Source organism: Tyto alba, unplaced genomic scaffold, assembly GCF_018691265.1.
Source record: "Tyto alba isolate M040663 unplaced genomic scaffold, T.alba_DEE_v4.0 Super-Scaffold_14, whole genome shotgun sequence".
NCBI classification, from domain to species: domain Eukaryota; kingdom Metazoa; phylum Chordata; class Aves; order Strigiformes; family Tytonidae; genus Tyto; species Tyto alba.
In genome coordinates, this window is record NW_024881276.1 from 2,374,675 (window position 1) to 2,397,497 (window position 22,823).

The following is a 22,823-nucleotide window of genomic DNA, read 5'->3' on the forward strand; positions in this document are numbered from 1 at the left end:
AAAGGACCTAGTGGTTAATTAGGGAATATCAAAACTAAACATCAAAGAAAGCATTAGAGAATTTACTAAATCGGTGGTAATATGCCGTCTAGAGATTACAGAAGCCCACAGGAAAGAGAAGGAAGAAAAGTACCGGGGCAGGTAGATAAGGGCTCCAATGCTGCAACTTTTATGAGTGCACCCAGAAGTTAAAGAGAACAAATAAAGGTGGAAATGAAGTATAGAGGAAACTGTGACAGCATCCAATAATGCAGTGTGTTCTTTTCCAAAGGATTTTAGACATCAAACATAACAACTGATTGTGAATAATATTATAATCTTCTCTCCTACCACCTAAGCAAATCCTTACTTTTGAGCAGCCAAATCCCTGCTTGCTGTTCCACCCATAAAAGTGCTGCTTTTCAGAGCCGTTCACTTCTCCCTTGTACATCATTTATGTACTTACTCTCATGTTTCAAAAACCCAAGCACGCCTTTTTGTGCCTTAGCATAAAACAGAAGAATACGGCTGAGACCAGAATCTAAACAGTTTTTAATCTTTCTAGTTTCACGTTCTCTAGTAACAGAGTAGTCTGGCTATGACTATAACCAGATAATGAATTATTGAAGGAAAAGAAACATAAAAACCTCTTCTCCATAACTGAGAATTTTTTTTTTTCAACTATAAAATAATTATTTTTTTATGCTTTTTAGATCAGACATATTTAGGGGAAAACACATGCCTTTTCTCATTTAAATACAGATTAGCCTTTTGACATTGTGAAAGCAACAGCCATGAGCTCAGAAAGAGAACAACTAATAAAAAAAGTTCCCTTGAAATTCTAAAATCTGTCACGTGGTGTGCTTTTAAAAAAAATACGGTTTTAAATTAAAAGATTCACCCTTAGAAGCTTAGAAATTTCAGTTTCTACATGCTTTGCTGGGTATTTCCTAATGCTTTTCTTTAGGTAGACTTGACAATTTCCAAAACAGTAGACTGTGATAGAACTCCCTCAAATCTTTTGCACACATGCAATAAATTAGGTCTCATTTTTCTAACGTCTCTGCAATTGCTTACTTGAAATTCCAGAAGTGCAAGTAAAGCATAATCAAATGCTAGCTCTCCTCTGTCAAGGAAGAATAGTGTCCAAAAGTTAAGATTAAAATCAATTCAGACATAATGGATAAAAACGGGAATTTGGAAACACAGTCAAAAAAATGTCCAGAACCCAAGTAACAACACTGCTCTGTAAAGAAAGCAGAACACGTTACAGGACATTTGAGCAAAAAAAAACAGCTAAAATACCCCAAACCTCACTAAAAGCTTTCTTTTTTTGCAAACAGGTAAATAGCCATTTTTAACCACTACCAGGGGACTGAGGAAAAGATCCTGGTGGCGTCACAGGGCATGCACACTAAAAGCAAGGACTTCAAAGAAAAAGAGAAGGAGATGCCATACAAGGGGATTTGTCAGCTGAGTATTACTGACACAAAAAGCTAAGCACGGAGGATGTCCATGACTAGAATCAGCCAACACGGCCAGAGCCAGACTTTCCAACTGTGCTTCTGGGATGACAGAAGAGCAAACAAATATTAGAAGCTGGCTGAAAACTGGTGTGCAGGCATCACCCACCTCTCTCTGCAGAATGCAAGGTTAATTCCTAAGCAGGAAATTGGGTGAAACAGCAAAATCTTTCACTCGTATGGGGTCTTTCAAACAGAGTAAGGGAATTACTAGGAATTATTGTTTCAACAACATGAAGGTTTGAAGGATTTTTTTTCTCCCATATCTAGCTAATATTATCCAAAGTAAGTCTATGAAAAGCAGTAATTTCACTGAAGGTAACCACTGTATAAAAAGGAGAAAGAAAGCAACCACGTTAGATTTTTTTAAAAGCACAGAGTACAAGACATGCACATAGCTAAAAAGTAATGAACCAGTGCATACAAGTGCTGAACCTCCTGCTACAAGCATGCCTTTTAAAACTATTAGTATGCTATTCAGCTTTACTCTGCATAAGCAAGAAACAGTTAATAAAGACCATACACTGTCTCTGCATGCAATAAATACCATGGAATTTCAAATGAGAACCAGGCACAGTCAACTGGAAGTACAAATTACTTTTGTTAATAGTCATCCACCTATCACAAAACACATCCACTTGGAAAACCGTGTCATGTGGTAGTGGAGCTTATACAAACAACAGGTACAATACAAACATAATGTTCTCTAAAGGAAAACCTCCACTCAGTCAAACAAAAAAGAACATGCTAGGAGGCAGCAGAAAGTTTCCCAGTGTTGTATTTAAAAAAAAAAAAAAAAAAAAAGTATTTTTCCTGAAAACATTTTCTGTCTGTAATTTGGAATAAACTTTTGAGATGTCCTGTTCAAACAAGAACCCCGATATTCATTTTCGTATAAAGTAATTATTAGTTCACAGCTAAAAAAAACAGTTTCGAAACGTGAGCCACACAGTCGCACAGCTGGTGCCTTTACCTTGCAGAAACAGCCCTCAAACTTTAAGTTACCAACTGGATTTCAGAAAAAACACACACAACAGAGAAATTCCAATTAGTAAATCTTGTAATCATTCGGATAAATAGGTAAAACGGCTCAGATTGATTTTCTCTTTTCAGATGCAGGTGTACTGATGACAGAATTACAGAGGAACTTTCACAGAGAGGAGACAGGGCAAGTCACCCTGTGCAGAACACATTCCACATTTACTTCTCTAGAAATATACCCTTCTGTGTTATAATCTCCTGCTTTACAAGACATTAGCTATTAGACGTACGGTTTGTTTACAAAAAGCTATAGGAGGAGGAAGGCCAAGTCATTTCGGAGCACCTGTGAGACATCTCAACAATCCAATAGTTACAATTCATACATTACCCACTGTGATCACAATCCTACTTGAAGTGACAAGAGTTACCGCTAAAATCAGTAAGCATTTGGTCATTTAACAAAATAAATATTTTATGGTCTGCAGTAATCCATTTTGGTAAGTTAATCTTGTATTTTTTACATCAGCTTATTGTAACAGTCATGACTGTTTCCAAGGAGTTCTTAAGAACCATTAAGCAAGACAAATGCTTCTTAGCCTTTTTCAAAGGAAAAAAAAAAATAACTCATCCAACCTTTTCAATAATAACAACTGAGTCACACCACTCCACAATGCCCTGTAACCTATTCACAACTGCAAAATTAAATCAGCAATTATTTATAACAAAAAATAAACCCTTTTTACAGCATGAGATACGTTTTATGTATTTTCAAGTAAGATTGTTTACACAGGATGAATTTTACACTGTACATGTTTTTTGATGTTGAAGCATATACATACAGAGAAAAATACAGCCACAACAAATATACTTAAATACCTGTACCTTATTTACATTTTGAAGTATTTTACACAAGTCCAAAACCTCAGCATCACTTAGCTATACACATTTCAAACTGGAGTGTAGAATGCTTAGTTTTTTAACAACGGAATTTCAACATAAATGCAGCTGTCAGTTCTTTATTAACTCAATGGACTCAGATGTTAACTTTGTTCCATGCCGGCCATCAGTGACAAAGCTAATGATTCCACTGTGAACCAAACCAGAAAAGAGTAGTTACTATGTGCATTTGCAGCAGTCTGCTAATATTTATTGCAATATTCAATTCTGTAGTTTAAAAGGAAGATACCAGTTTATTTTTTAAATTGCAACACTGTAGGATTTAAGGTGGTAAGACATTTTGTGAATTTGACAGTTTAGAAAATATTTCACTACTTTCATCATGAAATATCAATTAGTTATTTCAGGTGGTAAGAACTGGTAAGAACTTAACTCCTTTGTTTGAAAAACTAACTGCTGTACACAAAAACAAAACAAAACAGAACAACGTTGTGGGGAGTTATATGCAGTAAGCCATTCTCACAGCTCTTGCAGACGGAGTAGAAGTAATGTCAGATATTACCTCTTAGAAACCCATTAGAACACGCAGCTACATCCCAGCTAACCCCATTGAGCAGTTGCCCCCCTAACTCAAACTGGCACCAATTAGCAATTTAAGCTAACACCAGGCTGTGAGTAGAAACACAGACATGTCATCTTCTGCTGTTTCTGCTACGGAGGAAGTAACTTCCAACAGATGGGCAGAGCCAAGAGCTTAGTGCAGTTACAGCTGAGGCACCATAATACTAAAATGTTATCTGTTCAAGATATCTGTCATCCAACAACAACAAAACCAATGTTCTTCTATGCCCTCCAGAATTTAGTTTCATTCATTTCTTTAGAAAACTGCTTATCACTTGCTTGGCTACGTCAGCATCCCCTCATCTAGAAAACAGGTAAACTTAAGGTAGCTGTCATAAAAAAAGCATGGCACAAATACTCTAAAAAAAAATAATGAAGTTAACTTATTAAAAAGTAAGGCTTCATGTCCCTCCGAATACCTCACAGAATGAAATTCTTTAAGATGTACTGAGAAACATTAAAGCAGATTAAAACATAAATATATTCCTAGTAAAGCTTGTATCCCAGTATACGCAGGTATGTGAAAAGCCTTGTGTACTTACAGTGAGGAAAAGAGCCTCGACAGACAGCTTTGTTGAGAACAGTTACAAGAAACATGTGACAGTTTTTAAAATCAGATTCCATCTTCTCTATGGATTCCATCCTACGAAACAGTTTAACAGAGGAACGCTTAACAGATTAGCCACTATGTTATCAGCAAAGTATGACCAAAGCTTCCCAGTAAATTACAAAAGTACTGTTTGCGTGGCATTCTGGCTTGAACTCACAATATTTCAGTTATGCCTGTGTATACTACTCCTAGAAAACAAAGGCAATTTTATCAGGATCATCTCAGCACTATCACAATGGCATTAATAATCTCCTCACCATCTTTGAAATCTCTGCAGGAACTAGGAAGAACTGTGTGGTTCCAACTATTACTCCTACATAGCTTTGTATTTCAATTCCTGGTCTGTATGGCTTCAGAGCTCCTCGGGATAAATCTACACTGCCAAATAAAATGGGGACACCCACACTGCTTCACACTCAGCCAACTCTTGAATTCCACTTCAAACTGCACCAGCTAGTGCTCACCAGAGGAGGGAGAAGATGGAATTCACAGTAAATCAAGCCTTTCCCTTTCCCTCTCCCAAGAGGATACAGATGACAGTACGTCAGCTATAACTTTTTCCTGTCACATCCAAGAGCTCATAACCACATGCCCTGAGTTTCAGTCTTTATCAACAGCCTTCACAAATTATTTCTGACACTTCAAATCGGAAAAGCACTCCAAAAATAGCAGCTTCCTAACGCCACAGGAGAGTGGGTTCCAACTTCTGGATAGCATCTGTGCCAAGTTAGTCCTAAAAATACTGATGTGAGCCAGTCCACACCAGCTGGCCCCAGGACCACAGATTAACCCTTGAGTGTTAGCCACAGCCTTGGAGACCTGCCCACTATCAATCATCCTTCAAGCAGTGGGTTACACGAGTAAAAGTATAAATGGGGAGCTGGAGAGCCGCCCTGCAGAAAGGGACCTGGGGGTGCTGGTCGGCAGCAGGCTCAGGGTGAGCCAGCAGTGAGCCCGGGCAGCCCAGGGGACAAACTGCACCCTGGGGTGCCTCAAACACAACCTGCCGGGCAAAAGAGGGGATGGTCCCGCTGGATTCAGCGCTGGTGCAGCCTCATCTGGAGAGTGCTGGGACCCACAGTTTCAGAAGGATGTGAAGGTCCTTGAATGTGCCCAGCGGAGGGGCAACCGAGCTGGTGACAGGGCTGGAATCACGTCCTGGGAGGAGCAGCTCAGGGCTTTGGGCTTGTCTAGTTTGGAGAAAAGGAGGCTGAGGGGCGACCTGGTTGCTCTCTGCAGCTCCCTGGGGAGGGGAAGGGCAGGGGGAGGTGCTGAGCTCTTCCCCCTGGGATCCTGTGACAGGACACGTGGGAATGGTTCAAAGCTGCACCAGCGGAGGTTCAGGCTGGACACCAGGAAGCATTTATTTACCAAGAGGGTTGTCAAACCCTGGCACAGGCCTCTTAGAAAGGTGGTCGGTGCCCAAACCTGCCAGTGCTTAAGAGGCATTCGGACAGTGCCCTTAACAACATGCTTTAACTTTTGGTCAGCCCTGAAGTCATCAGGCAGCTGGACTAGATAATCATTGTAGGTCCTTTCTAATTGAAATAATCTATTCTATTCTAAAAAAAAAAAAAACAAAAAAAAACAAACAAAAAAAAAAAAACAGATCTTGATTTTATTCTTGTCTAAGAAATGGCATAGAGAAGAACAACTGATTCACAGACCAACACATTAATCTTATCTTGGAAACTACAGGTGGGTTTCCAAGTTCAATCATGGCACATAAGGAAGCACACGTATTTCCTAAAAATCCCAACTACGACACACATCCCAGGTTGTTTCTACAGAAAAGGTACAATAGGAGAGAACAGACCAAAAATAACTTCAGAAATTGAGCCTTTGAACTAATGGAATCACACCTTATCCATGAAAACCTTGACTCGAAAGTCAATGGCAGAACTTTCAATGACTTCAACAGCTTCATGTTTCTACAGTTTTTTGAGAAAGACTTTATAATTTGGACAGTCCAGCAAAGAAAAATAAGAAGATTTAGAGACTAGATTTAGATTATTCTTTCTAAAGAAAACCAAAAATGGACTCCCTTCTAGAATGAAGGCCGAAATTAATAAACCCACTTTTCATAAACCAGTTAATGAATGTCAGCATCTAGCTGCCTACAATTTTAAATCATAGCCAGGAAACATGATCATAAAGCAAACCTGTGAACCTCTCATTTTACCATAACAAACAAATATGAAGGAAAGAAAACCCTCTTTGTTGCTATACTCTACAATCTTTACAAACACTTAGAAGTTTGATATTGGCCACTTTTTTACTTAGAAAATACTGAACATACATTGACACAAGTGCATGAAACCTGTTCAGTTCTACATAAAAGAAATTTCACTTTTGCTAAGAAATAGCAATTAGCCTCTGTTATCTGCTGTTAAACACTGAGGAAAGTCCCATTATTTCACACAAATAATATCTCAAAATCATATTCTGAGCTGTGAAACAATGACCGCTTAGAAGTTTAGGTACGTATACTTACTTCCAAGCCCCCAAACCAGCCTGCCAACGGTCTGCAAACATCAGTACTAAATTTAACACTTTCATTATAGCTTCTTTGACAAAGCTCACCTAAAATAGTAACAAAAGGAATAACAGTCAGAAATTCATTGTTAAGCATAATAATTTTCATTAAGCTGCAATACAAAGGTATCCCATGCCATTTAATCTGATTTCCATTTAATCTGATCTGTAAAAACAATCTCCCACGTACAATGTGATTCTTCCAAATTTAAGACGTGGTTTGCATTTTGCTGTCTAATTAATGCAATGGTTGACTATTTCAATGAGGACTAAGCACAGGCAGCACGAGGCATAAAAGGCTACAATGCTACCCGTGTACCCTCGTTTCCTGCCATACCAGTATGTATAATCCTCATTACGTTACCAAGCCACCGTTTGTTCAAATCCTCCCAACTCTTAGAAACAAATGAGTTATGTAAAAACCAATAGAAATCATTTATCTTCTCTCCTCGACAGAATTGCACTGAGACTTGCAAAGGAAACTTGATCTCAGTGTTAACTCTGGGAAAGCTACCATTTTCTCAGGAGTACCTATACAATGCTTAGCACGTATGAACTGCAAAAGAGACGGCATCGTTAGTACTAAACTATTTTCTCGTCCTGCTAAACTCAATATATCAAATATGCCAATTTTTTTTACCAACCTTTTCTCTCAGTAGGCAGCGATCATGGATTGTAGATAGGTATCTGTAATGAATCTTTATCAACTGATCTAAATCTTTGGCTTCTTCCACCTGATGCTGAAACTCCAAGCCCGTACTGTGAAGAATCTTGAAGAGAAGACCACAGTTATTAAACTCCATGCTGCACACAAGTGCTTATGACTCTCTTCCAGTATCTTTTTTTAAGAGCCTAAAATTGCCTGATTCATTCACTCCTCCCTCTCAAATTTTCGGTTCACGCTCCAAATTGGCATCAATGTAGCAAAAAATTTGAGCTCTTCTCATACTTGCATAATGATATTCCTCATATAAATAGGAATACTGTCATTGCACTAGGGCAGACAGACTACCCCTGGAGAAGGTGATCTGGAGTACATGTAATTTTATTCAAGGCAGAAAAAGGCAACAGTAGAAGAGAGATGAATCTACAGGCATTGCCTTTATATTTGAGTAGTCGTGTATACTTCTGGATCTGTGTATTAGAGATTTTTGAGAAGCCGCCATTTAATTAAAATGTCTGCAGTACCACTTTTATAAGCGTAATATCTCTTAAGAGATTAACAGCTCACAGAAACCTGTTTTTACATGATTGTGCTTCAGTCTTCTAACACTGGGTGAAACAGTCAAAAAGAACTAATAATATCCAGAGGTCAATCATGTGCATGTAAGAATTTCTAAAGCATTTTTAGGATTACCGGTTTAAAACTGCCGAGTTAAAACTGAAACACGTTTAGCTCAACATTGTTTTGCAGGAAGGACATCAGAGTAAGATTCTGCTTTTTCTTTTGGGGTTTTTATGTTTTAAATGAATACTGCATTTCCAGTTACACGTTCTTCATACAAATGAAATTGTGATATAAGACAAACCCTAGTCATGATGTAGTTGTGCAGGCTGTTAACAAAATGCATAAGTTTCACTCTTAAGAGGAACATGCGATGTATTTGTTGCTTTACACTTTTTGTTTGCGGTCCAAACAGAGGAAGTGTTCCTTGTTCTAACAAAGTTCCTTCCTTAACCTGTGGGTCTTCTGCAGTGCAGACTAATTCTAAAAAGAAAAGGCAAGAGAATTATATTGAAGTGCCTATGAAGACACACTGTAGCTAAAATGTTATTTCTTATTATTCTGCACATAATACTGATTTAAGATTTTTCTTGCAATTCAGATGTGTTACTAAAATACAGCAACAATATACTGAATGTTTTGACAGTATATGCACAATGCAATTTGATAAATACTGCAGTTAAACATTATATTAAAGGTGAACAAAATATCTACATTAAAAATAAATGTGTATACTATATCTCCACAAAGGGGAAAAGACTTAAGCACAAAGCCATACCCATAAAGTTTAAACAATAGAAAACTACATACTTTTAGGAAGAGAATTACCTAACTGATGTACAAAACACAGATGAACCCACCAACTTTCTATTTTTCTAGGACGTGAAGCGTGTATCCACTTTATATGGGACAGGAAGAGTATAAACATTAACCTGGTGAAGGAAACACTAAGAGATCTCCTTCTACAATCCCCAAATATTTAAACTGTAGCTCGGGATATATATATTCCTAACTATTTAGCTTACTGTTTCAATCTCAACTAGAGTATTTTTTCATCTTGTTTTCTTAACTTTTTTGCAAGGTATTACTCATAAAAACTTGGAGCACACATAAAGCATGGCATAAGGGTGCAGTAGACAGACCCTTCTTTCAACAGCAAGGTTTGAAGAAAGAAGTAACAAGTTTCCGGTATAATTAACTAGATGCGAATCAGAGACAAAGGGAATGCATGAATAAATAGTGTTGTCCCTGGGGCTGAAAAGAAGTGAGAAACATGCCCTGCTTAATATATCTAATTTGCGAATCTGACAGAGATTAATATTCTATAGAATGAAACAAAGTTGATTGGTTTATACTACTCATTGCAGAAAGCAGCAGACTATTTATATATCCTTAGACCACAGAACAAGTTTTTAGAGTATCTTCCATTGAAGAAGTTTCTTACCATCAAATCGTAAGACATCTAGGCTATACTTGGCCCACTTTATTTGCAGTAAGAGCAGAAAAACTTGGTTGTAAATTTTTTGGCACTCTGAGCTTATGACTATATCCACAGGCCAAGGAACCTAGGAAGAGGAGAGGGTAATCAAAACAGAAGATGTAAGTCATTTTAATACAACATTTCAACTCTGTTCTAGAATAAGAACTACAGCAATTTTAACTCACTACCTTGTAACTTAATGTCAAACCATCTAAGGTGTGGACAGGGAGTTTCTTTGCTGCATCAACACTTTCAAATGATATAGACAACCTAGGCAAGGAAACAAGTGATTTAATTGGTGATAATTTGTTTCAAATTAGTGATTAGCTTAATTACTTTTTTTATCTCTTATTGCTAAATACCAACTGTCCGATTTAATCTAGTGGACTTGGGTAAAAGAGATGACAGCTCAAAACTTCATTAAAACAGATTCGTGTAATGAGTACACAATAATTAGCATTGCACCATGCAAGTTAAATATATTAACATAGCTAAGTGTAAAAGAAACATAACTATATTTTGCAGGATTTTGCATTTTACCTTGAACTGTCCTCTGGATAGCGCTGCCCAACTGCTTCTTGAAGTTGAACATTTAAGAAAGCAACATTCTGCCAAGTTTCCTTTTCTCTAATTTTGTCAAAAATAGATGTATAGAAGTCATACATGGTATCTCCAGCTTCAAGTAAGAAAAAGTTTCTCATTGCCTGCAAGTATTCTACAAGCCTAAACAGGGAACAAACATATCGCATTTCCTCAGTCTTAACCACAAGTGAAATCTAAACACAACTGTTACAGAAATAAAAACCTGAAAAGCTCTTCACTACAAGAACTCAGTACTGAACACAAACTTAATGAAGTTCACAGTAATTTCTTTGCTTAGTCCTCAGAGAGACTGCACATACACTCAAATAAAACAAAATAACCAAGTCCTTTTTCCCCTGTAAGCTTGAACAGCCCCCCTAACTTAAATGGAAATGCTTATGGTATACAGCTATCTTACAGTCTGGGCAATTCTCAAATAGAGCTTAGAGTTATGGAAATTCTGTCCCTCTCCCTAAACAGAACTTAGGGAAGGAGATGCAATTTCAGGCAGAGTTCTGCCTAAGAAGAGACTTTAATACATAGTCCCAGAAAATCACGACATGGATTTTCCTTTCTGGATAAAGTAGGAAGAATAGTGCTGCTTCAACTCTCACAAGAACCGTGACTCTAAATACATTAAGTATTTCATACAGATTAAAAGTGTCACGACTTATGACCACTTGAAAAGTAAAAAGAATAGGCAATTTTACTCTAATATTAAACTACCGCATAATATTATTCTGTCTGATTTTAGAGTATCATAACTGAATATCATATTAAACAAATATATTCTGGCTTCCTAAAATTTTTCTTCTGGTTTCAAATGACAACACTATTAAAAATACCACTTGAAACAATCTCCTGTTGAACATCCACTGAAGACAAATGATAGCTCTGCTGTTGATTTAACTCAGACCAAGTTTTCACCCAGGATTCTATCACAGTAGATCCCCCTTTCCTCCTTAATGATTTTATTGCTGATTATCAAACTGGAGTAAAATCACAACATAAAATTCCTGCTTTTAGCATATGGCATACCACTGGTAATCAAAAAGAAAGCGTTAAGGAAAACCAAATCTACTTCCTTACCTATAATCCTTCTTTAAAGTTTGCATGAGATTACCACAGCATTCCAAGTATTGCTTGTATATGTGCGGATAAAGGCAAGACCTCAACGTTAGTTCAAAAGTCTGGCAGGTCACAGATTCTGAGGATCTATCCACACAAACATCCCCGCCAGTAAACTTCTCATGAAAGTCATTCTGTTCCAAATATAATCTTTAAAATAAAACAAACTACTTGGGGAATAAGGTTCATAATTCATACAATACATAAACCAAAAAATATTTTAATCAAAATTGGGTCCTCTGCTCTAAAATATATAGTGCAGAAGTAATAAAAGCTGCTTCATAAATGCAGTATCATGCCTCTTAAGTGATCCTTCATACTGCTTTTATATGACCAGGCATAAGAATATCAAAAAGAATGGCATATTGTAATCACATAATTGCTCAAGGAATTATTATGAAAAACAACATCAAGTTCAAACACTATACAGCTTAATAAACAAACTCATTATCATAGGAACTTTTAAAACTATATTGTGCACATACAGTCAGATGAATTGCCCAGGAAAGGAAAAATAAAATTAAAGGAACAAAGTAAAAATTTGAACAACAACAACAACAAAAAAAAAAAAAAAAAAAAAAAAAAAATCGGCAAAACACAACAAGAACAAAACAACAAACAAACAAAACAAAAAAAAACCCACCACACACACAGACAATTGGTTTGAGGCACCTTAAATATGGGGTCCCTATATATCATCTATAATATTATATCATGGGAAGGGAGTATATGCAGTCTACACTTGGTAAGTTTAATTATTTTGTCACAGAAAGGATCAAATTATTAGAAGAATTTGTAAAAAGCTACTCGCTAGCTGAATCCATCGTAAGAGGAAGCCCAGCTCACAGCAGCTATTGCCTTGATAGACTGGATGAGTCAGACATTTAATTGATCTATCAGTTTTGACAAACAGAATAGTCCCAATGAACAAGGGAAGTAATAGAGTCTTTATCTACTATTAATTATGACTTCTTTAAAACAAACTCTTCCTAGGACTGAAATGAAAATATGTGAATCACCAACTAGTATTTAAGAAAAAGATAAACAGCTATTTTCTTATTTGCAATCACAAAATAAGTAAGATTTTTAGAGTTTGTCTTTCCTGCTATCTTCCAAGACAGTTATAACCTCTATATGACTTCCCTCGTAACAAGGAGCGAAGAGTTTTTATGCAATTACCATGAATTTTGTAAGGCTTTTAAAGTTAAATTTAAGCACAGCACAACTGAACCTGCATTCTTCAAAGAATATCCTTGGTGCAAATCAAAATCATTGGGCACAAATTCCAAGCAAACACATTTAAAAGTTTAGATGTCACAACAGCATTCACTATTAAAACACTTATTTGCTAAAAGCCTGTTATGATAAAGACTACTCCCATTTTCTAGGCTAACAGATGTGAGTAGCAGATTCTTCACTGATTTTAGTTGTTTTTCTTCAACTCGGCACAAGGGTAGTGTTTGTTTAGCTTCTGTCACTGACTGTTGGTGCTCCTCTTTATTCTGTGTTTGTTTGTTTTCAGCAGCAGCAGCAACAAAAATTTGGTCTACCAAATGTCACCAGGCAGAACGCTGCTCTCAACAGCACAGCAGGAAGATAATTAATTTACCTGGCAAAATTAATAGCCAGCAGCGGGTCATGGACATCATCCAGTTCCAAGTGTCTTTCCGCTATAGTCTGCATCTTTATCAGGCTCTGCTTTGTGGCCTGCTGTTCTGTAATAATATCTGGAACAGACTCTTCCCCGTGCCGCAGGCGAGACTGCACCGATTCCAAGAACAGGGTATACAAGCTCTTTCGTTCAGCATCTAAATTGGGCAACGCATTCCACAGTAAGATTTTGTTCCAAGAGAAAACATCATCTAAACTAAAAGAGGAATTCCATAGTCCAACATTTACTTACTGCCTTTTTACATACTAAATTTAGGCCACTATTCAGGAAAAAAAAATACTTCTTTAAATAAGTATTGCTACAACAGCAGGGCTACTCCAGTGCCTAAGGTCAGGCATGTGTTCAAACTGATTGCTGAATGGGTGTCTGAAATATATTTGAGACCAAGAACTTCCTTCAAGTGCAAAGTCAGTTAATTCTTAGCACCTGAAACAACCCTTCAGTATTGACTAGAATAGACTATATTCTCACAAAGGAGGAAATAAATTATTTTGGAGACTCTCTGGTTTAACTATCTCTACCTCTACACATCAAGAAACAGCAAAACCAACAAACACGTTTTGTTTCTGGAAAAAAAAAAAAAAAAAAAAAAAAAAAAAAAATCAGCATTGGTTGCACTGTCCTAGTATGTTTTACAGTCATTCAAAGTAAATAACTTATATATCCAAATATCTTTCACCTAATTATTAGTAGGCTTTAAAAAAAAAAAAAAAAAAAGAAAAACGTTCCACATACTATCTCAGAATTATTCAACCACTCAGTAATGGAAAACAGCTTTTTTATTAGAACATACAAGCTGGTTTTGTTTGTCTCATAACAAAAAGAAAAAATGTTTTGCACACACATGGAAACAAGTTTAAGAAAAATTTAAAGCAATAAAAAGCCAAGGGAACACTCAATCTTTATCCACTTTGCTCTTCTGACTTGTTTGCATTAGAGGAGTGTTTTCAATCAGATCTGAAGTTACCAGCCATGATACGGACATTCAACACGGAGCATTCTATTATTCTAAAACCATGGAAACACTGCCACAACAAAATGCACCCACACTGTTCGACACCGCAAGCAATGACAGTCCGCACACTGACGTCTCACCTCTTGACGCGGCCTGCTGTGGAGAGCCATCTTTGCACTGAAGATTCTTCAACAGCTGCATGGACTTTCCAGCCATGATGATTTGCTTTAGCACCGGTTTCAGAAAAGAGACCATAGTGTGTTGCCTGCTTGAAGGGGCCTGATCACTGCCAGAACTGGCACTGGCATTATCGCTCATCTTCTCTTCATTCTCCATCTTCTCTGACACACTATATAACGTGTAGGTAGCATACCAAAAATCTCTGTGATTAACTGGAACATTTTTGTTTCTGTGAAGAAATAACAAGCTGCTTAGTATTTCCCTTTTCAAAAGATGAAACTCCATTGCTAGAAGACGCATATCATCTTTGATCTTTGCCTTTCTTTCAGAGTAGTCAAGAAACACTTTCAAAACTATATAAAATAAGGTCATTCACATCACAAACTAGCTAGACATTCTGGAAAGGATGGCAACTTTAGCTCACAGAGATAAAACGACTGTATAACCAAATAAACCCGCCAAACAAGGCAAAGAGAGTAATTATAATTAAATTTGCCCAGGAAGTTAACTGCTCACAGTGGCATGCATCCTTAATAACAAAATGATTAGTGATTGACTTGCAGATTTATTTAAAGCCCATAATGAAGCAAATACTACTGGGAAAGCTAAAAAATTCTAGAGTGGGTGCAACTCGATTCTTAGTTCACCTTTGGTTTTTTGTGTTGTTTACAACAGATAAACAGTTTGGTCTTTGAAGTCAGATGGAAAACAACCTAAATTAGATAATTAAAACGAAGCACAAATATAAACAGAAGTCGAAATCATGCCTGTTGGTAGCACTGAAAACACAACTACAGCACAGCATAAGGATATTAAAGATCTTAGCTACTAAGGTTTTTTATTACAGTACTACAGCTGTTCTCCTACTTCATGCTCACCCTGACCTGCCTTAATAGACAGAGATTCAATTAAGTTTGACAGACAGGGGGAAATGGATTTGTAATTACAAAACAAAATTCCAATTTCTATATTCACTTTCCACTTCAAACTGTCAAAAAAGGGACCAGCAAAATGTGGCACAGAATCAGAAGAAAAATTAACAGCTCAAATAATGTTTAGGATATGTACATATAATTCAAGACACCATATTAACCTGTACTACAAGTTGGAAGCAGTAATTTAATTCTAAATAGCATTTGATTTATAACACCTATAATTAGTAGAAGAATTAAAAAGTAAAGTTTGTAATTTCTGCAAACATCTTGGTTTTGAAAAATGACTAATTGCTTTTAAAAAAGTCAACACACTCAAAGTCAGACTGCTGACTATTTCTTATAGATGGAAAAAAGAAACCAATTGATTTCTGTTCCAGAACAATACGTGGTAGGGCTCCGTACCTAATGCAATTTCCCTAATGGGAAGTTTGAGACAAGTTACAAAAGTATGATTAAGAAATTAATTCTACTTCAGTAAAATAACAAACATGACAACCTACTTCTATTGTCACCTTTTACTTCCTAGGTTCTACAGCAGGTTTTATATTCATACTTGCAAAGCACTATGTGTGTCCAGTCTCAGCATCCCTACCTCTGAATGATAAACTCCTTTGCAGGATCAAACAAATTACCATGGACTATCCACTCGTCCACTGTCTGTAGGTATGGCCTCACAGTTTCAACCCAGAGAGAGAAGAGAAGGGATACCTGAATTTTAAAGGGGAGAAAATAAAAAAAAAAAAACCAAAAAAAAAGAACAGCTGAGTGTTTTTATACTAAGCACTAGAAGCAATACAGCAAAGCCTAACCTCTTAACTGTGCAATTATAGTTTGTAACATATACACAACTACACTTAAGGATTTTTAAACATAAAATATTAAACTAAGAATTAGAGCTTTAGTAGTTTTAACAGAAGCCTGCATTGTGCATGCTTCCCCTTGTTACTTCTGTCATCACACAGTTAGACCCAAACAGCAGTTTTAATTTTTTTCTCTCTTAAACATTAAGAGATAGTCATAAAACATTCTGTGGTTTTATAATATAGAAATCTGGAAAACAAAAGGACATAACAACACTTACTATATTTGCAGTAATATAATAATCAGCAAGTTACTGTAAAACCCCAAAACCCTACACTTCAGCATTAGCTGAATTGTGCAGCTGTAGAAATAGAAGGAAGGGAAGCCATTCCAAAGCTCCCTCTCGCATAACAGCTTCCTGGCCTATGATTCCCCACAGTTCTTCCCCTCAGTCCTAAAACCACACTGCTGCTGCTCTCCTCATAAATCTGAGTTCATCCAGGTTGAATGAACTCATGTCAGCAAACAGTAATGCCTTATGGTTATCAAGTTTGCCTTCAATCCTTGGTAGCTGAAAGCTAGCATACTCCATCACTGTAAAGAAATTCAGGTTATTAAATTTTCTAGCATGTCGTTCAATTAAGGAAGGAATGATTTCCTCTACCGTTTGCTCAGATGCTTCTCCAACACTGTCATATTCAAGAATAGCTTTGTAGAGAGTATTAAGAAGATGAGATGCTCGTACAACATTTCTAGTGTCAGGTGGCACTTCTGCTACTCCTGTGCTGAAAACTTTGTGAAGTACTTTCAGCTGTGCCAGTCTGGGAGACAACTTATCTATTACTATTGAAAGTGTGACTGTTTTATCTGGGGAAAAAAAAAAAAAAAAAAGACACTTATAAAGCTAACATCCAACAGAAGATCAAATTTTGTCAGTGTTATTGATGAGGTTTGAAAATGCAGCATGGCATCTTTCACAGTTTCAAAATGTATCTGCATAATGCTTTTCAGGTTTCCCCCTCAAAAATTTCCTTGTGTGTCCCCCTCTTGTAAAATTTCCCTTACACTGTACCTTTGTTGATTATACATTTTTCAATTTCAGTAAGTTCTTCTTTAAAGCTAATGAAATATTTATACAAGGCCCACATAAAAGCTTGGTAGGTTCTGAAGGGGGCTTCAGTAGTTTTTTTTGGAGTGGAAACTGTTCCATGCATTATGCTTTCTGGGCTGTGTCCCATCACTTCATCAATAAACTTCTGCAGTCTAAACACAACTTGACCATATGCCGCTATCTGCTCCAATACAGATCTCAGGCAATTCTAGAAAACAAACAAACAAACAAACAACTTTATAAAATACAAATTTCTATTAGATGTTTCTAAAAAGCCTACAAATTAAATCACGAGGTATTTCTAGGATTTAAAATATAATAAAATTCTGCCATCTCTACTGCTTCATCACATTCTCAGATATGGGAAAAACCCATTCAGTTTTATTAAGTCAGATGTTCTTAATTTAGTCAAAACACAATTTTGGAAATGTCATTTTTTCACAAGCAGTTTAATTTCCTACTCCCCAAAATGACATCTTCCCAATGACAGATATATTCAGCTGAGATTCAGAAACAACTTACATGGGTTAAATGAGTTACAATAATATCACTCCGCACAGCCACTTTTCCGTCATTCAGCTGAAATATAAAAAGTTTTTTCACTCCTGAAAGTAGCCTTGAAAAGAAACAAAAAGAGTAGTAAATTTTTGCCCCTTAATGGACTCATAATTATATAAATAATAAAAGAATTAGGTCTCCACTGTCTAAAAGTTTCTTTTATTCAAATAAAAAGGAACCAGAGATCAACTGCAATGCTATTGGTATTGTAAGCTGTTGCTAGAACAAAGAAAACACAGTAAACATCATCTAAAAGTTCCTTTCCAGCTGAGATAGTTCCCAGCTACAGGATGATTCAACCCTACTTTCTAAGTTTGGACATTGTATTAAAAATCCATAGGGGCAGGTTAAGAACAAGTTGGTTCCTCTTAACGGTCAGACTTGAAGAATCGATGCAGACAAGCAGCAGTAAGCTACTTACATTCTCTGTGAATGCGAGTGGATAACACACACAAGCAGCATCTTTACTGTCAGCAAGCTAAAAGCTCAGTAATAATTCTTTCTTCAGACAAGACTTCAAAGATAAATCTCTCATTTCCTTGAGAGAAATACTGAAAATTAAAACGCAAGCTTTGTGATGTTGCTCTTACCAAAGAGTTTCCCGTATAACCTGAGTTTCAGTGACTAGTGTTCTCTCTTCTGGCACATATAAAGGATCACTGGTGTACAAGTGGTGATCCCTTGGAAAAAAGGAAATGAAAACAATTTAATGGCTGAAGTAACAGCTGAATCACCTGAAAGTTAGAATGAAGCAATAACCTTAAGGCTCCGTTTTGTTCTAATTATATCTGAGTAGATTTAATGCTCACAGGGGCATTATAAGTATATAAACAAAAGCAGGTGTTGTTTTCATATTGCTAAGCAAAATACTAGGGAAAGTTTTGTTTTGGGGGCGGTTTGTTCGTTTGTTTGTTTGTTTTGTTTTGTTTTTTTAAATTATTGATCCTTGATTATTTTATTATTTCTCATTCAATGCTGTGAAAAATTAGTCACTTCCTGTTAAAAATACGCTAGGAAGTAAAATATAAATTTCCCTAACCTGTACAAGCAAACTCACATTTTAGCTCAAAAATTCACTTAAGAAATAGAAACTGTCAGAGCCACCTAAGAAATTTTTCTTATGATCATGTGTTACACAATCCTTTGTAAATCTCCACAGTATTTTTCATGTTTTAGCGAAGTCTAAAACAATTATTTGCATTCTTAATATTTTGACTCATTAATATCAGCAGCAGCAAAATCTGTGTAATCATGTTCAATATTCAAAAACCCAGTAATACTGGTTATATATCATAAATATATATAACACACATCTGCTAACAACACTGCCACAGAAACAGCATTGGCTTTATTTATGCTACTGATTTCCTAATAGTCGCTGCAAATTTTTGTTCGTAACTGGCTAGATAACCAACTGACACTACAATAAATTTAGCTCCTTGATTAAGAAATTAAATAAATGTAAGAACCAAAGACAAATCTAATGATCTGTATTAAAGTAGTAGCGATACATCAGATCTGGGACCGAAGGAAGAATCGGCCTTCCCCCCCCCATTTTAAATTGAACTTCCTTCCCATTTTCTTTCCAAAACCACAACAGATTGCGACACTGTACTGCTTTATGTTCCTTCCCCACCCAAAGTCTTTGTTCAAGACTAAGATTGTAATGGAGGCAGCAAAAAGAAACAAGAAGTTAAGCTTTAGGGAACTCCTCATTTCCAGGACCACTTACAACACGCCTGTATTAGTTCCTCAGAGACCTTCATCAGGGTCAACCCAAACAAAATGCAAGGATAACATTTCCTTCTTTGAAAAATTAAAACCCTCTTTCTGATGTAACAGGCACAGTAAAAACTAAATAATAGAATCTATTAATAGAAAAAGCAGTTCACTTGTTCAATTTATTAATTTGTAATCTTTTAATTCTGGTTTTAACTAAATCAGTAATAACTAAACTATCTTTATACTTCTACCATAAAGATGCTTAATGAAGTCATTATTTGGCACTATCTGCCAGCAAGGAGTATGGAAGTGATAGCATTTTCTTACCAGACTGCAGCTAGGTTGGAATGCAAGTGCAAACTATGGGAAAAGCGAGGAGCTCTTCCTGTCCAGTACTGAGGAACTACATGCTGCTCCAGCCAGCTGCGGGCATCAGGTTCACCAACTGTGAAAACACATAAATTTTATAAAATTTATAAAAATAAGTTTTTGTTTATTCAGGAAATGCTTATAAAACACAGGAAAAAGTTAGTAAAAAGCCTCAGCTGCAGAATCACAGATCTTTTCAAATAAGTTACAATTTACAACTATTTACAATTTACTGCACTCATACGATACCATCATGCACTAATTAATTTACATAGAAATGTCTCATTTCCTAAAAGTTGCAAAAGTCCTAAAAGGTAAATTTAATAAATTTACGCAGTTTCCAATTCTTCTTTGGAAAGTGTGCTTCTGTCCCAGGCTATTCTCAAATGACATATACAAAACCAAACTGACTTGAAAAATAAACTGCTAAATATCACCAACTTTGTCACTAGGTTCCTTTTTACCATGCATTTAGTGTATTACCTACACATTTTTTTCTCAAATGTGATTATCAAGAAAACTTTACCTAATCCCAGTGAGATAGCTACTGCTCATATAACATATGAATATTACGCAGTCTTAGACAAGGTATCCTGTATTCTACAATATTCTATTCAAAACTACACAGCTAGGGTTAATAATCCCTGAAGCTATTGAAAAGTAAGTCACTAGTGATTTAATTATACTTTTTTTTTTTTCCCCAAAAATGCTTCATACTCAGAACTGAGTCAAATGTTTTTGTCATCAACCAAACTTTGTTTCAGCATCCTGATACAAAAATAGAAATTTACATTATCTCTGTACAACCACATGCTACATTTACTGTATAAAATTTCATATCTCTGTTGGAATATCCATGTCTATTTCTACAGAAATAAACAGAAGCCTTGTACATCAGCATCAAGAGAAATCAGATCAAACCTTCCATACTGCTTCTTTATTGTTAAAAATAAAACAAACAGTAGCGAGCAATAAGTTGCACCTTAAAACTCCAATTATAAGCCTAAAACATAACATCTCACTAAAAAATCATAAATTAAGCCGCATTAGCTTGCTATATTTGAGTATGTATGACCATAGCAAAAGAATTATAGCTTTTTCTAACCTTTCCAGGAAACATTAGGTACTGTTTTCTTATTTGGGTCTTGGTCTTCTAAAGGTGTCCTGTCCACCTGAATACCCGAGTCCTCCCTGCTCAAAGGCTGAGTGTCTTCCTCCTCTTCACTTTCTGCAGACCAATCCTATGAAGTGCAACAAAACCCAGTACGTTTCATTACAACATAACAGACTGATGTATATTCACTTCCTATTGACCCGAGAAGCAGAACATAAACTCTTTTCTTCTTTCTGCCACTATAAAGTAAATTCAGGACACCAAGACTAACATAACCCAGTCTCTGGTGGACAGTGAAGCTATACATAACATTAATACCCAGACATATGAGAGAAGTGGACAAGATCACAGAACTACAAGAAGTTCTGATCAGGAGCAGGCAGGGGTCAGCAGAAAGAACCAGTTTAGTTGCAGAATTAAGTCAAAACATGGTGAAGAACAAAAGCATTTGTATTACTGTTACTCTGTTTGGCTCTGTGTGTATTTCTTGGTATTAAGTAAGAAGCAACATATCGGGTAATCCTGTGAGAATCATATAGAGCATACCAATACGGTCTCCAACGTACTTCAAACCAGTTTATACAGCTGGGTTTTTCACCTTAAAAAATTACTTACTGGTGTATCTACTCCTGGGCCAAAGTAAATTTCTTCTCCTTCCATCAAATACTTTCCCCAATCAAATTCTTCTTCCTTTTCTAAGAGAAGAAACATAAAAAGAGTTAGTATCATGTAACTCTGACTTCCTTTTCCTCTAAAAACACTTCCAAAGCTAAAATTATGTTGTAACACTAAATCTAAAACAAAGGCATTCCCTTCCACTTTAAGGTTCCACCACTGGTCCTTTAACAAGGTTGTACACTTTCAGACACATAAATTGTGACGTACTAACCACATACATTCCTTATTTATTAATTCTGTTGTTTATACATTCAGAATGTGCAACATAGTGTGCCATTCAGCACATTTACCTGTACTATGTTACACTACCCTATGCTTCAGTCCTGGAAAAACATGCAAGAATGTAACACATCACTTATTGTGACTAATCCCATTTAGCTCGGTGGAAACATTCTAAACGCATAATTTACAGATGCACAAGGATCCTGGACCGTAAACAACATAAAGCAGGAACTGTCTTACTCTCCAAAAAAGACACCAAATACCCATGATGTGATGTGACGTGTAATACTTTAAAAAATAACAATCACAATATATTATATCTTAAACATGAAGCTTACTCAACTGTAATTAGTGTTGTTTGAGATAACCTCTTCATATTCACATTCCTGGAATGGGCTGAAAGTGCATTCAAAACACCGCCGAGGGAATGTGCAGAGATCATTCAAAAAGGAATCTTAAGATGCAAGATTTTCTTTAGGTTAGTCTGAAATAGTCTTCTTTCAGTCTATGATACAACACTGTAAACAAATGGGGGATGGTATCCACTCAAACTTAAGCGCAAGCTTCTTTTTTAGGCACTGAGTGAAACAGTCCTACTTTAGACAGCAGGCAGCTGGGACCTCCCTCTGGAAACCTTCAAAGGTATCTCCCTTTCCTTGACTACACCGGGAACATCGTAATTTACATCACCAAAGCTGTTTCAACAGACCTCCTACTGAGGTGCAAGACAGACTGAGGATAGAAACCTGCTGTCTTCGAGCATGTAGCCGCAGCTGAACAGGTGGAGAATGTTAGTAAGTGATAACAGCAGCACAAGTCCAAGAGTTCTCAAGGTACTTTGGTGGCTGGAAAACTTAATTAGGTGATGTAATATAAATGGGGATAGGGAAGATTTGCAGGCTATTTTAAAGGTATAAATCATAAAAAGACAGCCAATAAAGCACT

The 22,823-nt window shown here is 36.4% G+C and overlaps 1 protein-coding gene across 4 annotated transcripts in view; it reads right to left on the reverse strand.

Annotated features, from left to right (window-relative positions):
• Window positions 1–513: 513 nt before the first annotated feature.
• TUBGCP5 (tubulin gamma complex associated protein 5) overlaps window positions 514–22,823 on the reverse strand; it is a 28,019-nt gene continuing 5,709 nt past the window's right edge. For 2 of the 4 annotated variants that reach the window (XM_042788719.1, XM_042788720.1), the window contains 19 exons: window positions 21,594–21,673; window positions 20,970–21,105; window positions 19,823–19,940; window positions 18,364–18,453; window positions 17,738–17,831; window positions 17,177–17,423; window positions 16,769–16,971; window positions 15,896–16,011; window positions 14,329–14,597; window positions 13,171–13,369; window positions 11,523–11,711; window positions 10,392–10,574; window positions 10,040–10,121; window positions 9,816–9,936; window positions 8,676–8,854; window positions 7,791–7,916; window positions 7,106–7,194; window positions 4,544–4,644; window positions 514–3,570 (listed from right to left, as the gene is read on the reverse strand). In XM_042788719.1, the coding sequence (XP_042644653.1) occupies window positions 3,524–3,570; window positions 4,544–4,644; window positions 7,106–7,194; window positions 7,791–7,916; window positions 8,676–8,854; window positions 9,816–9,936; window positions 10,040–10,121; window positions 10,392–10,574; window positions 11,523–11,711; window positions 13,171–13,369; window positions 14,329–14,597; window positions 15,896–16,011; window positions 16,769–16,971; window positions 17,177–17,423; window positions 17,738–17,831; window positions 18,364–18,453; window positions 19,823–19,940; window positions 20,970–21,105; window positions 21,594–21,673 (2,669 nt within the window). In that variant the 3' untranslated portion in view covers window positions 514–3,523. Of the gene's footprint in view, window positions 3,571–4,543; window positions 4,645–7,105; window positions 7,195–7,790; window positions 7,917–8,675; window positions 8,855–9,815; window positions 9,937–10,039; window positions 10,122–10,391; window positions 10,575–11,522; window positions 11,712–13,170; window positions 13,370–14,328; window positions 14,598–15,895; window positions 16,012–16,768; window positions 16,972–17,176; window positions 17,424–17,737; window positions 17,832–18,363; window positions 18,454–19,822; window positions 19,941–20,969; window positions 21,106–21,593; window positions 21,674–22,221; window positions 22,333–22,823 lie in introns of all 4 variants that reach the window. The other 2 variants (XM_042788718.1, XM_042788717.1) reach the window with 2 other exon arrangements.